Source organism: Cyprinus carpio, chromosome B16, assembly GCF_018340385.1.
Source record: "Cyprinus carpio isolate SPL01 chromosome B16, ASM1834038v1, whole genome shotgun sequence".
Lineage (NCBI taxonomy): Eukaryota > Metazoa > Chordata > Actinopteri > Cypriniformes > Cyprinidae > Cyprinus > Cyprinus carpio.
This window is the reverse complement of record NC_056612.1, coordinates 17,575,013-17,591,398: the sequence shown is the minus strand read 5'-3', so window position 1 is coordinate 17,591,398 and position 16,386 is coordinate 17,575,013. Positions and strand designations below refer to the sequence as shown.

Genomic DNA, 16,386 nt, shown 5'->3' with positions numbered 1-16,386 from the left:
GCCTGGCTGCCTGTCTGTGTCCTCTCTTTTTTTTTTTTCTCCTCTTCACCCTCCCCTCTGCTCTCTCCCTCTTTTGCTTCCTCCTCTTATGCCCTAAATTAGGAGAGAAGTGTTTGTTTCTTTTGATGTGAGTGCCAGTATCCCGCAGTACTGCACTGCAGGCAACAACTCACTCTTTCATTCTCTCTTCATGACACTCTCTCACTTTCAGCCTCTGTTTGGTTTACTCGACTGTACAAGGTTCCAGAACGGTCCCTCAGCGCAGTTGGTGGAGGGCTTGTTTTTGAGCCTATGGACTCCAAAAGCATTTCCATCTGAGAAACAGTTTTGGTCTTGACTGAGAGAGCAAGTGTGAGTCCAGCAGGGTGTTCCTCATGTTCAGACAGAACATCGATCAAGCTGTTTGCTTTCCTTACTTTGGTTCTTGTATGCCAGGATATTGGAATAAAGCTGGTTAATGATAGAAACTTTGGTTTCATCGTTAGACATCCAAAAATCTTTTTCAAAAAAATTTTTTTTGGTTAACTATTTGTTTATTTGCTCACCCTCATGTTATTTTAAACCTGTATGCCATTAGTTGTTTTCATGAATCATAAAAGAAGAATTTTAAAGAATCTTTAAAGGGAGAGTACATCCAAAAATGAACATTGTCAGTATTTACCAACCCTCAGGTTGTTCCTAACCTGTATGACGATTACTTTTTTTATTATTATTATTATTAATATTTTTTTATTTTTTTTATTTTTTTCTTATAATCACAGTCAATAGGGGCCACAGTCAATGTTTTCAAATTGTTGAAAACAGAACCTCGTACAGGTTTGGAACAACATGAGGGGAGTAAATTATGACAGGATTTTCATTTGGGGGTGAACTATCTCTTTAATCAACTTTTTTTTTTTTTTTTTTTTTTTATGTGATAATTCATAGACCACAGCTTTCAGGATCTCAAAAGCACTATTAAAGCAACAAGTTGTATTCCATATGACCTGTGCACTATATTCCAAGTGTTCTGAAGCTTTATGATAGATTTAAGTGAGAAACAGATGGAAAAATAAACTATTATTGACCCACAAATCGAATATGGTGCCTGTGGTGCTGGATGATATTAAATAGAGCTGCATAACTTCTTCAGAATTCTCGTTTTGTGTTCCATGGAAAAAATAACAACATTGAAAAGACACAAGGGCAAGTAAATAATGGCAAAATATTCATTTTGGGTAAATAGTCCTTAAAGAACAAAGGCAAGGCAGTCTACAGCAAGACTTAACTAGCTGCTGGCTTTGAAATATATAATGATATGAATTTATTTAGCAAAAGCGTTTTTTTTTTTTTTTTTCTCGAGTAATATTTAATGCGCAATTAAAAATGATGAACAGGAATAAACAGGCTTTATCTAATTTCTGAAGCTGATACACCTGATCTCACTCCAGGTCTATACTATGTATTTTCTTTCTGTTGTCCATGTCAAACCAAAATGCCTCTCACCTTTTTTTGCCAGATGATATCATACCACCCAATTTAGGGCTCTGTAGTCATCATGGATGTTGATTTGACTCTGCTGCCATCTTTTGGTCAAAATGAGATTAAACCTTTTTTTTTTTTTTAATGATTTCTTGATTGTAAACAGGATCTGTGTTGTTGTTTTTTTCATTCTGCACTGTTCTAAACTCTTTCTGTCTTTATATTTTGCAGCTGAACTGGAGTTTGTGCAGATCCTGATCATAATCGTTGTGATGACTGTGATGGTCGTGGTGGTCGTGTGTCTGCTCAACCACTACAAACTCACCACATGGTCATTCCTGAGCCGCGCGAGTCAAGCACAGAGTCAGGATCTCTCTCTGCAGCCGGTAAACCCTGTCACACTCTCTCTGTACTAACCGCAGCAGCACCTTTGCTTAAACACTTTCACAACCTTCTGTAAACTTTCCTTATCTTTTCCATATTTTATTTGGATGGGAATAAACAAAAAATGAATGTTAGAGATGAGGCCTACTAGAAGTTGACATGGTTCATATGGAGCACACCAGTTAACCGCAATTTCCTGTCTCTGTGCTGTCTCCATAAAAATAATAATCATGTTATATTTACACAAGCTTAGAACCAAACATCACTTTACAGAGCATGCTAAGCAAATAGGAAATAGTATGAGGAGTAATTTATTACAAGAAGCAGACAAATAAAAAAAATAAATGGATATAGCATGGGAACAACATAAAATATAAATAACAAAGTAAATGCAGTGTGGGATGAAAACAGGAAACCAAAATGATCAGAATATTCCTGTAAATCAACAGCAGAATGAAAAAGGTATAATCAAAATGTCATGAGTGTAAAACAGAGATATTAAAGTTTTCAACAGTTTTCCAAATTCCTGGTGCAGCAAAGCCCATGAGGATCATACAAACAAGTAAATCAGCATCTAAAATCATCTTAATAATAAGGGCTTAACAAATGGGTTATTTTTAATTTTTTGTATTTATTTGCTTATTTTTGTTTTTTTACATGTCACCCATGTAATTTAAAAAAGGATATGTTTAGGCACACATTATTATTATTATTATTATTATTATTATTATTATTATTATTATTATTATTATTATTATTATATGATTCTTTTAATTTATAACCTTTTTTTAATTTTTAATTTTTTATATATATTTTTAATAGTGCCAGTTTGGTTAATGAGGATCAAATGAGTAATTGAGTATTTCTGATATATGTTCATTGATGACAGTGGGTGAACGTCATTTGTTTTAAATTGTTCCTTTATAAATTATGAAAGTATTTAAGTATTTATAATTATATTAAATATGGAGTTTGTCAGGAAAATAAATACCTTCCTTAAAGTCAGCACTTAAAATTATCTTATGTCTAAATCATAAACATTACAGTTCCTTGACATGCTTTTCAGGCTGAGCTGTGAAACATCAATTTCTAATACTAAATAGATGAATTTTTCACCTGCTGTGTCATCTCTAAGCCTTGTTTGGTATATCTTATGCGGGTGAGCTTTTATCTTAGAAAAGAAGAAAACAGCAGGGCCTAAAAATCTCTTGAGTGGGGTGTGTGTGTGTGTGTGTTTACTTCTGGAAAGGTCTTCTTTGTGTCTAATCCAAAATTACTTGCAGCAGTGCACTGAGCTGATGAGAGGCAGCACTGCATGTGTGGGTGTCTTATCTCACTCCAGGGATGGTTTTCGGAATGTTTGCGCAGTTTTTAACTAGACAGACAGCAGGAAATTAATCGTACATTTATCTTACTTCAAAAATGCAAATCATTGGTCTGAGTCATGCCCTAAAGGCTAGTGAACATGCGGCGGAATGCATGAGGTTCCAGTTGTTCATGCTATGGGCAACTGGACAGAGAATTTTCATGGGATACTGAATGCTGCATTAGGAAATTTTACATATTACTGGATGCAATACGTGTAATTAAAACACAATATATATCACTCCTTCAGAAAGGCAGTGTGTTTTGGAGGAGACACAATGGCAGTGTCCCTCTGAGACCAGGGCATGTTGATTACATTCAGCAGTTTTGTCTAGACGCCAGTCAAACTCAGACATGCGCAGCCCACTGCAGCACCCGGGAGAGACTGCTAAATGACTGAGACTTTTCATTTTCATTCATGAGGGAACGCGAGGGGGAGGGAAGCCAGCGAAGGAAGCAAGCAGCAATGTCTGGGAGTATGTTACTTGCTGGTTTTTTAGATTTTTTAATTAGAATGGATACATGTAGCCACAGAGCATTGTTAGAGTTTAACACATGGGCTCTCTCTGAGACTTTTTATTCATTTTATCTATTTATTAATTTATTAATTCTATTATTTATATGTAGAAAATATGTAGGCAGAGCATTATTAAAGTTTAACAAATTAATCCAAATATGTTTAGAATTAAGGTTCAACAAATGGTTTATTAATTGATATGTATATATATATATATATATATATATATATATATATATATATATATATATATATATATATATATATATATATATATATATATATATATATATATATATATTCTAGTCTATTTTCATTTATGACAGTGGGTGAACTAGAATTAATTGATTTTAAATGTTGCTCTTTAGTCAACAATCAGTTGTTAACCAAACAATATTGTATAGTTATTATGTAAAATATTTCAGTATCAGTATTATTTGATATTCTTGGTAGACTATGCTATCTTAAAATTCAAATAATTCTGAATATTACATCTGTGTATTTTTTTTTCTCCTTGTTTGTAGGAGGGTTCTATGTGGCCATCGGATAATGGGCTGAGACAAGGAGCATCTGAGGTAAGCTGAGTGTATGTGTGTCTGTGTTTGTGGCCCTATACTCTAAGGACCTTGTTTCAAGGGTTGTTGTTCTCTTTGTATAAATGGCATGTCTGCCTGTAACAAGCAGTGAAGTCTCCTCAAGTGCGTGTCGTCTATGTGCCTGTGTGTGCCTGAGCCTCTCTCAGTGTAGGCGTATGTGAGGGAGGATAGTCTCTGAGACTGTCTGTGAGTGATAGCACTAGTATAAAATGTATTGTGTGGAGAGAATACATGTGTGTGTGTATATATATTCATTGTTTGTGTGTGGTGGTGGTGTGGGGGGTTGTCTCTCTCACCGGGATGCAGCCTCTCAGCAGCTCATTAATCTCTCACCCTCATCTGGCAGCGTCTAGACGGTCGTCTGAGAGGCCAGACACTCAGGGTCTATCTGCGCAAATTGCCTCCCATCAGCCTCAAACTCACTAATGTAAACGTGGCCCCTGCAGTAATGAGGCTGATCTCATTGGCTAACTGATATGCAGATTTCACTCAAATGAAGGATATTTTATCAGCTGCACATTAGCATACTAATGTCTGGACTGGGGGCCATTTAAGTGTGGGGCTCTGGTGAGTTTATATGGAAATGTAAGAGTTATTAAATAACTGTGTGGATGTGGTATGGGTAGAGTACCGTTATTCTGAACAAACACACTTTTGTCTGCTGTAAAAACTGGTTTATGTGGTTGTAGTTCTAGTTGAGCATATAGAATCTTTCTCTGTCATACATGTCTTATATGTGGTGTAAGGCTGGGTGATATAGCTTAAAAATGTATCAAGATTTTGTTTGCTTTTTAAAAAATGTCTGTGCTTTTGCTTTTTATCTAATCTTAATTATGAAATGTAATTTATAGATATAGAGACACGTGTGTGTGTGTTTGCTTAGAAGTGTGTGTGTATATAATTATACTAAAGTCTATCATATTTTCATATATTTCATACGCCATTTTTCTAATTTAATGTTTTCATATATACATTGAACAAAATTATAAATGCAACACTTTTCTTTTTGCCCCCATTTTTCACGAGCTGAACTCAAAAATCTAAGACTTTTTCTATTTACACAAAAGGCCTATTTCTCTCAAATATTGTTCACAAATCTGTCTAAATCTGTGTTAGTGAGCACTTCTCCTTTGACGAGATAATCCATCCACCCCACAGGTGTGGCATATCAAGATGCTGATTAGACAGCATGATTATTTCACAGGTGTGCCTTAGGCTGGCCACAATAAAAGGCCACTCTAAAATGTGCAGTTTTACTGTACTTGGGGGTCCGGGGGGTCCGAAAACCAGTCAGTATCTGGTGTGACCAGATAACACATTGGGTGTTTACACGGAAACGATAATGGTGGCGTTTTCAAAAACTTTCAAAGCTGTTTTCAGAATTATGTGTTTTCAGTCCCCAAAATGCCATTGTCGTGTAAACGAACTGACAAAACGCATAAAAAGTTTCCCATTTTTTGATGAAAACAGTAGCGTGTTAACGGTCGCTTAGATTTGCATACTAGCATTTACTGATGTCTAATTATCAGCTACTGTTTTCATTGCTTTTTATTGGATCCTTTAAAGCTTAGATGACACATTCTCACTGTATTTCTTGCATTCACTCCCTTCTGCTCTGCAGGTGGTGTATGCTCCTCAGCCAAGGGACCGCTTCACCGCTCCCACTTTCATGCAGCACAACCGCTTCAGACGTTTCCAGCCTACCTACCCGTACCTGCAGCAAGAGATCGATCTGCCGCCCACCATATCTCTGTCAGACGGAGAGGAGCCGCCGCCGTACCAGGGCCCCTGCACACTGCAGCTGAGAGACCCTGAACAGCAGCTCGAACTCAACCGAGAGTCGGTACGCGCTCCGCCTAACCGGACCATCTTCGACAGCGACCTCATTGACATGCACAGTTCAGGTGGCGGTGGGCCGCGGCCTCCCAGTAGCAACTCTGGGATCAGCGCGGCCAGCTCCAGTACCCATGGACGCATGGAGGGCCCTCCGCCCGCTTACAGTCAAGTAATTGGGCAGCAGTCGGGCATCGTACTTTACCTCCACCAGCACAGCAATAACCCGCCCGTCCCCGTCACTGTGCAGACTCCGCCCAGGGGCCGGACAGATTTAAACAGCCCAGAGAGCACAATAGCGCTGAGCAGAGACCGACAGAGGGAGGAGCTAGTGTGAGAGGGCAGGGCTAGCACACGATTGGGCAATCGCAATCACTCTCCACTCACAAAGGGAACGGGTTCTCCCTCTTGACACTCCCGTGCACAACAGCGCTTAATGCGTCTTCACGACGAAAGCGAAACCATGCGGGGTTTTTTTTCGTTGTTGTTTTTTTTTTTAAATAACAATATGGAGCTGAGCTTACGAAAGAAAATATTACATTTGTTTTCTGTCAGTCCAGCTGCGCTAAAACTGGGGTTTATGCACTGCCTGGAGTCTCCCACCTTTATTGCTCTGTATTACTTCTGTATAGCCGCAAATGTAGAGAAAGTTATTCGCGCACAAGACAGGCTTTTTGTCGTTGTAGTTATTGTTGGTTTTATTGTTGTGTTCCTCTTGAATCCCCCCCTTCTGCCCTAACCACACGTGATATACTAACTGTGTGGATAGAATTCTTTTTTTTTTTTTTTTTTTTTTTTATTTAAAGACCGAGATCTGTGCAGCATGAACAAAACAAATGCGAAAAAGGGTGAAAATCCAAATCCTAGTGCCAAGGTTTATGTGGAAGGTGTCATGGGGCGTTGACTGTCTTAAAGACTTGTTACACATTGAAATCAAAACCCTTTTCTGAACTTTGCACTATTGTTGAGGTTAATCAGAGAAATTTGGGAATGGGGTAGTGGGGGGGGGGGCTGATATATGTGTTTACTGTTTGTACTGTCGTTTTCGTGTGGTTCCGGTCATATGCTTCAGTGCGAGCTTTCAACCAGAGGGAAGTGATCTTGTCTGTCTTCAGCACAAGAAAAATCTCTGATCCAGCCTAAAATAACCTTGATCTAAAAGAGGCACAGAATACAGAGAGTCTGCTCTACTCTCATCTATCCTCACCACTGACACGTTCTGCCACTTTCATAGACTCCAGCTGATCTGAGGTCAGTTGGCTGGTGGCACGGTTGACATTTTGAAAAAAATGTCTTCACTAAGAGAACTGAACAGGTTTGACGTGTTTTGAGATTGTTGCTTTTTTTCTCCAACCTTATTCTCATCATCTGTTTTTATTATTATTTTTAGTATTAAATATTGATTTCAAAATGTGTATATAAAGGAAGAAAAAAGTATATAGACCTTAATAATGCTTTAATAATATGTCTTAAAAATTTTCCTTAAAGACATTAGTAAGAAACTGTTATATTATTCAAAATATTATCAAATTATATATATATAAAAATTTGACTGATTTTTAATGGAATTTTTTTTCCTCATTGAAAACATTCATGAGTTTAAGTTTACCGTTTCATGCCTTTCGCACTTTTGTTTTTGAGTCAAAACTGATAAACCGAATGATCCTGTAAAATAATCAAGTTCTGTATTTTTTTTTTTTTTTTTTTTTTTCCTAACCCATCACTACCTGCTCACATTTTCCACCTCCACCTTATAATACCACAAAATAGATATTCATTGGCACAATCTTCTAATCAAAATGCCAGTGTTTTTCATACCCCTGTTTTGCATGTTGTATAATCTAGTCCCCAAGGGTAATTAATCAGGTTTAAAATGTGGTGAAGTCAAGGGCTAATGTGATGGGCATTTTTGAAAATACATATTTTTACCCAGCAATCCTCTGTCCTGTTGCCTTTGCTTTCACTCTGACACCGGCCAGAGTGAACCTGACCCTGACACCAGCTCCTGCCCAGCACGCACCAGTCCTCAACACTGAACTCTGAGCCCCTGTTTTTTGTCACCACGGAATTTCACAGATGGACTTGTGAAAAGGCCATGGTGAATCTTTTATTTTATTATTATTTTTTTTTTTAAATAAGTTTAGATTTCTCCGCTGGGGATTATGGTCAAAAAAGTTTTCAAAAGCAACACACTCACCTTTATAAGCTACTCTATTTGTACTCAGAATGTTAGAGTCAGCCAATCAAAATGTTTGAATGCTTTTATTTCATGTCTGTGTTAGTTGGCTTTTTTTCTTCTTCTTCTTCTTTTTTTTCCTCTGCTCATGGTGGGATTATATATTTTTTTCCTTGTGCACAGAAATGATGCCGTCTGGACCTGTGTGGTTCATACCAGACTAAATAAACCATCCCCTCTTCTATATTTAGAATAGTAGAATCACACCAAATGGACTTGATTTGGAAGTTTTAAATTCTAGCAGTTTCAACCCCTGGCAAACATTATGGAATAACCACACTTAGAGGATTTTTTTTTTTTTTTAAAGCAAATGAACAAAACACAAAACATTTTTTTTGTTAATAATTGAGCATTCTGGTTTTGTGAAACAAACTCAAACAAATCAGATTGCTTTTGTTGATGACATATTTTGAGGAAAAATTATGGAAATCTCAAAAAAACAAAAAAAACACGCAATTAGTACTTTTTCTGGCTTTTATGACAGCCTGAATTCTTTGAAACGCACACTTTACTAATAAAAAAACTATATTTTCCATGACGCTGGTTCCAACTATTATGAACGAATAGCAAGATGGAATCTTGTCAGATATTTTTTTTTTTCTCTCCACCATGCTTTTTTAATCACATTGAGATCTGGAATGTTTGTTGGCTCACTGAGTTGATATGTATTTCCTGATGAAGAGCTTTACCACACGTGCCAGTAATTTGCTTTAGAAATCCAAATTACAAATTGATTTTTATTTTTATTTTTTTAATGTGGAAAACAATTTGCTATTATTAAAAAAAAAAATCACAAAGTCAGAATATTATAATATTATTAAACGATAACATTAAAAGTTGTTTAATTATATAAAAATAAAAAAATTCCATTATTTTTGCCATGGATTGTAGGCTAAATTTTAGAATTCTCTAAATCACTTTTAGAGTCTAGCTGATTCTGAACGTAATAATCCTAGAATAAAAAAAAAGAATCTAGATTCCCGTCACTTTTATAACTCTAGATTCCCATCAAAATGGCTACAATTGGAATTCCAGAATTCCAGCAGCTCAGCTTGATCTAGAATTTGAATTAGTCACTTGAATGGTGTCTAGATGCTCTTGTCTTTCAAGCACAGGCTTTAAAATCTCACAACTTCAGAAACACTGGAGATGAGAAGTTTCTCTCAGACTATCTGTGAAGATTACCCAAGGCTACAAAGAGCGAGAGCACAATGTCACTGCATTCAGAACTGCATTCTATTTAAGAGCCCTTTCTCTGTTACCTGTCCATCTGTTCTCTTCACTGGCCGTCTTCAGCGCTTTCACTAGTCAGTTTGCTGCTCCCGCTGTTGCTGCTGCTGCTATGCTGCTTCTCATCTGCTTCTCTATCCATCCTCCATCCTTTTTCCATCCTGGTAAATGCTCCCCTTTGTTCTCCACAATTTGTTTCTGTCTCAAAGGAAGAGCTTTCTGCAGTTTTCTACTGTCCAAGGAGTTTGCATGTTACTCACGAGCTGAATCGGTGCCTATCGATCGTGTTGTTTTTTTGAGCGATATAGGAACCCACTTGCACTCTAAAAGTTCCCACCTTAGCTGTGCCTCACTTCCAATGGTGCTTTCTTCTGTGTAATGTTTTCTCTTCTCTTTTTTTTTTATCGTTTATTTGTAAGGTGCTGTAAATAAAGTTAGTCTGTATGCACATATCCTACCCAATGGGTAGAAACCACAGAAAAAAAAGACATTGTTAATAATGTAACCATTTATAGCTGATATAAAGATTTTAACACGGTGGCAACGGATTTGTAAATGCCTACAGTTCAAATGTGCTTTTTTAACTTAATTTTATTATTATCATTATTATTTTGGCAGACAAGGAAATTCATTATAAGAAAGATGCTTAATTATGAAAGTACTGAACTTGAAATTAACGTCTTGAAATGCTGTTCTGGATTAGGATGTTGCTTTAAACACTGCCCCAACAACAAAAGGCACATATACACACACATGCACACAAAGGAATTTATTCAACCTGTTTTTAATCAGAAAAATATGAAAGCCTGTTTCCACCACAAGATTAAAATGAAAAATATATTTTCACTTATTTTATTTTTATAAAATTTTTGCCAATTTTTTTTTTTTTATTATTATTATTATTTTATTCCTTGACAGGGAAAGAAAAAAATGTGAGATGTAAGCTAAGAATGTATAGATTTAAAAAAAAAAAAAAAAAAAGTTAAAATTTAAATAAAAGTTTTTTATTTTAATTTTTAATAAAAGTTAAAATTACCTTTTTCATTTTTGAATTCTTTGGTGGGGAAAAAACTGAATTGCAGAATTGTTAGATAAAATCAGAAAAACAAGATATAAACTAAGATGGAAAAAAAATGTCTGAGCTTTTATCTCGCAATTCTGAAAAAAGTCACAATTACCTTTTTATCGTTTCAAACAGTGGTGGAAACAGGCTTCTGTAGAAAACCATTTTAACTAGTTGAAGTTCTAAATTGAAATGGAAACATGGAATATGTAGTTACCAGTGCCAGACTCCCACTCACAGACAAACACTGAGGCATGAAGAAATAAAACAAGTGTTCATTCGAATCCCAACATGTACATGACTTTTCATGCCACCCTGTGCTGTGCTTCCTGTCTTTGCAAGTTTATTAATAAACCAAATGAAAGATGTAGTTTTAACATTCTTATTTTTGTTATATACTGTATTTCAGACATTCTTGTGTATGTGGTGTATAGGAGCAAAAAAATGATTTTAAATTGCAGATATTTATGTGCTGGTGCTCCACTGTACAGTAGCTTGTATTCGCATGTCTATAGTTATATACCTGAAGATAATGTACATAGCGATGCCATTTTGACTACAAGCACCTGACTAACAGCAGTTGTGACATTTTGAGCAATGTACCAAGATGCTTTTGAAGCTTTTCTTTCTTGCACAAGCACAGAACTAACAAAACTGAAAAGTTTTAGACTTGTTTTACTCTGATGCTTATTAGAAAGCAACACAATAATAGACCTTTTACACAGCTCATGTTACTCCATATGTTCATGTGTGTGGACATTTTCTATACATGCACATGTACATATTTCAATCATTGTGATGTAATAGGTTTTAAGCATAAGGTCTCTTACTGAAATGCTTGTTTTTTTGTTTTTTTTTCAGAAAAAGTAATCAAAACATGTTGCTCTAATCACTGTTATAGTCAAACTTTTATGCTTGTACTGTACTTCTGCTGTTGTCCAACTGCAGTTAAACTAATAAACTAAAAGTACCAGTTGCTGATGTGTCTAAAACTTTCATTTTTACTTTAGATATTGAAATAATATCCAATATGTGTTTTCAGATCAATGATTTTATTCTTCTTGCAATGTACTTTATGAATTTAGATTAAAAAACTAGCAGCTTGTCCAGATAGTCAATAAACACACAATGCAACTCAGGACATTGTAAAGTCTAGAGGACTGTAGGCAATATGCACAAAAACTCAAATACAAACAGACATATGATTAAAAACAAGTGAAAATCATTACTAGATACTGATATTTAATTATCACATGGTTATCAAGTAGAAATACTTTTAATAATACATTTAAAACAACTGAACTAATATACATTCACACAAACACACTTAACCTGATTTTGGCTTAATAGAATTCTAGTATTATTGCTAGTTCAAGTTTGCTTCTCTCCAAAACACTTCACTTGAGTGCATGGAAACCATTTCAACATGATGGATACTGTCCTGTGTGTGAACATTCACTACTTTAATGGGACTGTTTACCAAAAATGAAAATTCTGTCATCATTTACTCCCCCCTCATGTCGTTTCAAACCTGTATGAACACAAAATAATTTTTTTTGTGAATACAGTGACAGTCAATGGGGTCCAATGTAGTTTTGGACTTGACTGACTTGGATTATATGGACAAAAACATTTTTCTAAATATTTCAAAGTTGAAATATCCCTTTAAGTCAACACCAAATACCCGAGTTGTGTCAAATTATTGATCACGTGAAACATTCCATGGTGCGCTTATGAGTTTTTAGTGACATTTCTCTTCCCATAGCCATGCAGCCTAGTCGGCTTTCTTACGGAAAGTCATTTTGTCTTTCGTCTCCTGCAGTTTCTCAGAAAACTTGTCTTTCGTCCCAGAGAAGCGCTCTTTGGTCTCCTCCATTCGTTCTGAGAGCAGTTCTTTGGTTTCCTCCATCTTCTCTGAAAACCTCTCCTTGGTCTCCTCCATTTTTTCAGTCAGTCGTTCCCTGGTCTCCTCCATTTTGTCTTGAAGGTACTCTTTAACAGGAGGAGGGGTGGAGAGGTATCCATGTTTGCGGAGGTACTGTACAGACAGGGACGTGCCGCCCAGTGTAACGGTGTATCGTGCAGGAGTTGCGAGCTGTAACCAGATCGACAAAGTGATAGAATAGAACATTTAACAATGATAAATCATATAGCATGTATGTATTTTAAAACCACATCAGATAATCTTAGGGGTTTGTTTATATACCTTATACATTGCATAGGCTGTGAGTGCATAGCCACCCTGGGAATCTCGCAAAATTCCCACCATCCAATCTGGTAAACCAATGAACTCCAAAAACGGGACCAGATTCACCCCTCTGCAGAGAACACAGGACAATACCATGTCATTTATGTATCTCTGCACGAGAGAGATGATTTGCTTTTGTAATCTTCAAGTGTTGTTTGTATAGCAGTAGCTGATTGTGCAGATGACGCTGCTAAAGCTTGCCTGACCTGCTGAAGCTCAGACGGACTTTATCTGGAAACACTCGACCTCTCTGCCAGCCTCACCTTAATGCCACTGCGCTTAGTCTGTTGTTTTGATCTTTGAAGCAAAAGCACCTCAATTCATGTAGTTTACTGAATTCAGAACTTTTAAAGCCTATTATGTACCACAAGACAACAAAGCAACAGATATAATGAGCTCAAATACATCATATTCAGAAAGCTACATTAATTGCACGATGCACAAAATAATGGTACGATATTGGTTATCAGATTTTTTTTTTTCTTCTGTATTTCATTAATATTACCTTCATTGTCATCTAACATTCTGTTAAATTGCTTAAATTCAAGTTAATCTAATAATTTAATAACATTGTTAAATGTGATATTTTGCTTAACTAAAAATGTAATTTATTTTTGTACTGTACTTTATATTGTAATGCCTATTTTCAGCTACAGCATTTAAAATTACTGTAGTTTTCAGAGTTTTGTTTTTCTTTCCTTTTTTTTGGAGAAAATAATGTATCATTTTAATGTCAGCTATTTATCGACCATTAAGTGAAAATAATTTAGACCAAAATAATTCATGAAAATAATTATCAGCAGGATTATCCCTAATTAACTGTCCATTTAATAAAGAAGTGTGGTCTTTTAGGGTCTGTGCTTCCAAAAGCTAAATCTTTATGAGTAACAAAGATGCAAAACTAAACTCTAAATTAAATCTAATATCTAAACGGTCCTAAATTCTTAAAATAAAACACTGACTGGACTAGAAAACAAAAATTAGAATGAGAACTGACAAGCTGAACAAGTCAAAATAGAGGCGGAACATTTTTAAATAGAAGTTGGCACTTGTCATTGTTTTCACTGTCGAAGGGTGTGTTATTGTGCAGAGTACTGATGTTCACTTACTTCATTGCAGCATAATAAAAGCTCCCAAACCACACAGTGGACGCGACGATGTGCACAGGCACCATGACTTTACCATACTGTTTAAACGTCTTTTTAAATCTCTGAAACAGCCCGATAGACTTATCCTGCAGAGGGTCGACATCGACCTTATTCTGAGGGTCAGACCCTGTATCAGCCTTATACAGACCCTCGGGCCCTGCTAGACTCTGCGGAGGGTTTAATGGCGCTTCTTCCTCCGTGGACGTTTTGCGGCTCTCGTTCGTCTTGAAGACATTAGTGCAACTGAAGCAGCGTGAGGTCTGGACGGTTACAGGCAGCTCACGCACAGCCCAGGTGTGACCCAGGTACGCGGAGCGCAGAAGGACCATGCGCCGCATCGTGACTGGAGCCCACATCCGCTGCATCACCTCCTCCACCTACAGAGCGCCACCTACAGGACCTGCACATCCCAAAGAGCTTAGTGTACAATTACACCCAAACTATTAACATCTGGCTAAGGATCTACACTAACAGGCAAAAGTCTCACTCGATTGAATCGGTTTCTTTTGATTTTAAAAAAACTTTTCATTTAGATGCTTAAAATAACAAATATAAAAGTTTTTTTTTTTTTATTTAATGCAATTTTACACACACCAACACACATATTTACATATATATAATTTAATACATATACATTATATACTCACATATACATATATATATATATATATAAAATGTATATGTGTGTGCATATATATATATATATATATATATATATATATTTATATTATTAATATAATTATTTAAAAAATAATATAATATAAAAATATAATCAAATAATTTACCACTTTCTTTTAATCTGGACAGTGTAGCTGCTTTGATACAGATAAGTACTATGTTTACTAAATTTTAGGTTAATGTAATACAACTATAACATTAACTACATGATTATTGTTATTTAGACATAAGTAATGATTCAAAGATCACACAAGTTGAGCATGATAAACACGTGTGATTGGTCAGGTTAGATAAGGGTCATGGCTCTGTGTCAATCACCAGACTGATCAGGTTAAAGACAAAGTACTGTAATTCCAGAGATTCATTAAGTTAGTGTTAACCAATTAGCTAAATTTGACTATTTCTCCGTTCATAGTTTTTGCAGAGGTTAGAATATTCCCTTAAAACTTTCTTCAGTCCTTTAAATGAAAGAGGCTTTCAACACAATTCTGACGTTTCTCATCCTCTGAGCAAAAGACCAAGCATCTTTAGCTGAAAAACTACATTTTCAGCGCTTTATTAAGTTTCATAACATTATATAAATACAGAGATTTATTCACTCACAAGAGTTTCGACACATTTAATCCACCAGAAGTTCAGGACTAAATTGCTGACATGTTTTTACGAAGAATAAATGTTGTTCTTCTATGTATGACATTGGGGTTGTTTTAGAGGACAGACAGACGTTTGCAGAACTAAAATCACTAACGTTAGAGCTCAAGCTAATAGGGCCCTGATATAAACTTGAACACGCGCTGCTTTGCCACTCCTGTAAAATCAGACGCGTCTGAATCTGAAACAACAACAAATGTATCAGCCGGAAAAAAAAATAGTTAGAATTAGTTGGTTAGAAACAGCGTGGAAACTTACATTCACCTCTCGAAGGTCGGCAATGGGTCGAAGGAGAGTCCTCGCAGCGTTCCACACCTCAACAGACAGACACATGTCATGTACACGCACGTTCTCCAGACACATCCACATGGAGCTGCTGCGCGCGGCATCATGGGAAGTGTAGTCATTTGGGGGGGAGGCGTTAGATAGCTCACTTTAGGTTCAGGGAATTGAAAAGGCCTTAAACTTTTATCCACCCACCCTTTTTATCCAACTTTTGTACTTGTTGTTGTTGTTGTTGTTGTTGTTGTTGTTTTGTATCTATTTTTGCGACAAATCTCAAATGTTTGCATTTGTTGGGTGAGTTATATATTAAAATATAGCAATAAAAAAGTAAAGAGGTTCGAATATATATTTTATTTTATTTAAAATATATATTTTATTTAGGTTTTTTTGTTGTTATTATCCTATTTTAATCTATCCAAAATCCCTCTCGATTTTATTTTTTCCGTATTATTAGGCCATATTTAAAATATGGTTTCGTACAGTTTTTATATATGGATTTATATTTATATTTCTGTCATTTTCTAAGCCATATTATCAGAGCAGTAATATCCGTAATATCTCGTTTTATGTTTTTTTCCCCCGTTTGACTGGAAATGATATATAAATCTGCAGTTACGTTTTGTCTCCACTAGATGGGGAGGAAACGCGGATCAGCCTCGTATTTCTCCTTAAACTGAATAGCTGAATAGTG

General features: G+C 36.0%; 2 protein-coding genes across 4 annotated transcripts in view; one reads left to right on the top strand and one right to left on the bottom strand.

The window, feature by feature from the left end:
* ldlrad4b (low density lipoprotein receptor class A domain containing 4b) overlaps positions 1-7,876 on the top strand; it is a 53,572-nt gene extending 45,696 nt beyond the window's left edge. For all 3 annotated transcript variants that reach the window (XM_042741187.1, XM_042741188.1, XM_042741190.1), the window contains 3 exons: positions 1,693-1,847; positions 4,252-4,302; positions 5,945-7,876. In XM_042741187.1, coding sequence (XP_042597121.1) covers positions 1,693-1,847; positions 4,252-4,302; positions 5,945-6,493 — 755 coding nt within the window. In that variant the 3' untranslated portion in view covers positions 6,494-7,876. The remainder of the gene's footprint in view (positions 1-1,692; positions 1,848-4,251; positions 4,303-5,944) is intronic.
* A 3,842-nt stretch (positions 7,877-11,718) lies between these two features.
* On the bottom strand, positions 11,719-15,819 carry fam210ab (family with sequence similarity 210 member Ab). The gene is made up of 4 exons (XM_019123780.2): positions 15,669-15,819; positions 14,043-14,481; positions 12,892-13,003; positions 11,719-12,780 (listed from the first exon to the last, which is right to left on the bottom strand). Exons 2-4 carry the CDS (start codon positions 14,444-14,446, stop codon positions 12,460-12,462), a joined length of 837 nt encoding a protein of 278 aa, XP_018979325.1. The 5' UTR covers positions 14,447-14,481; positions 15,669-15,819; the 3' UTR covers positions 11,719-12,459.
* Between the last annotated feature and the right edge of the window lie 567 nt (positions 15,820-16,386).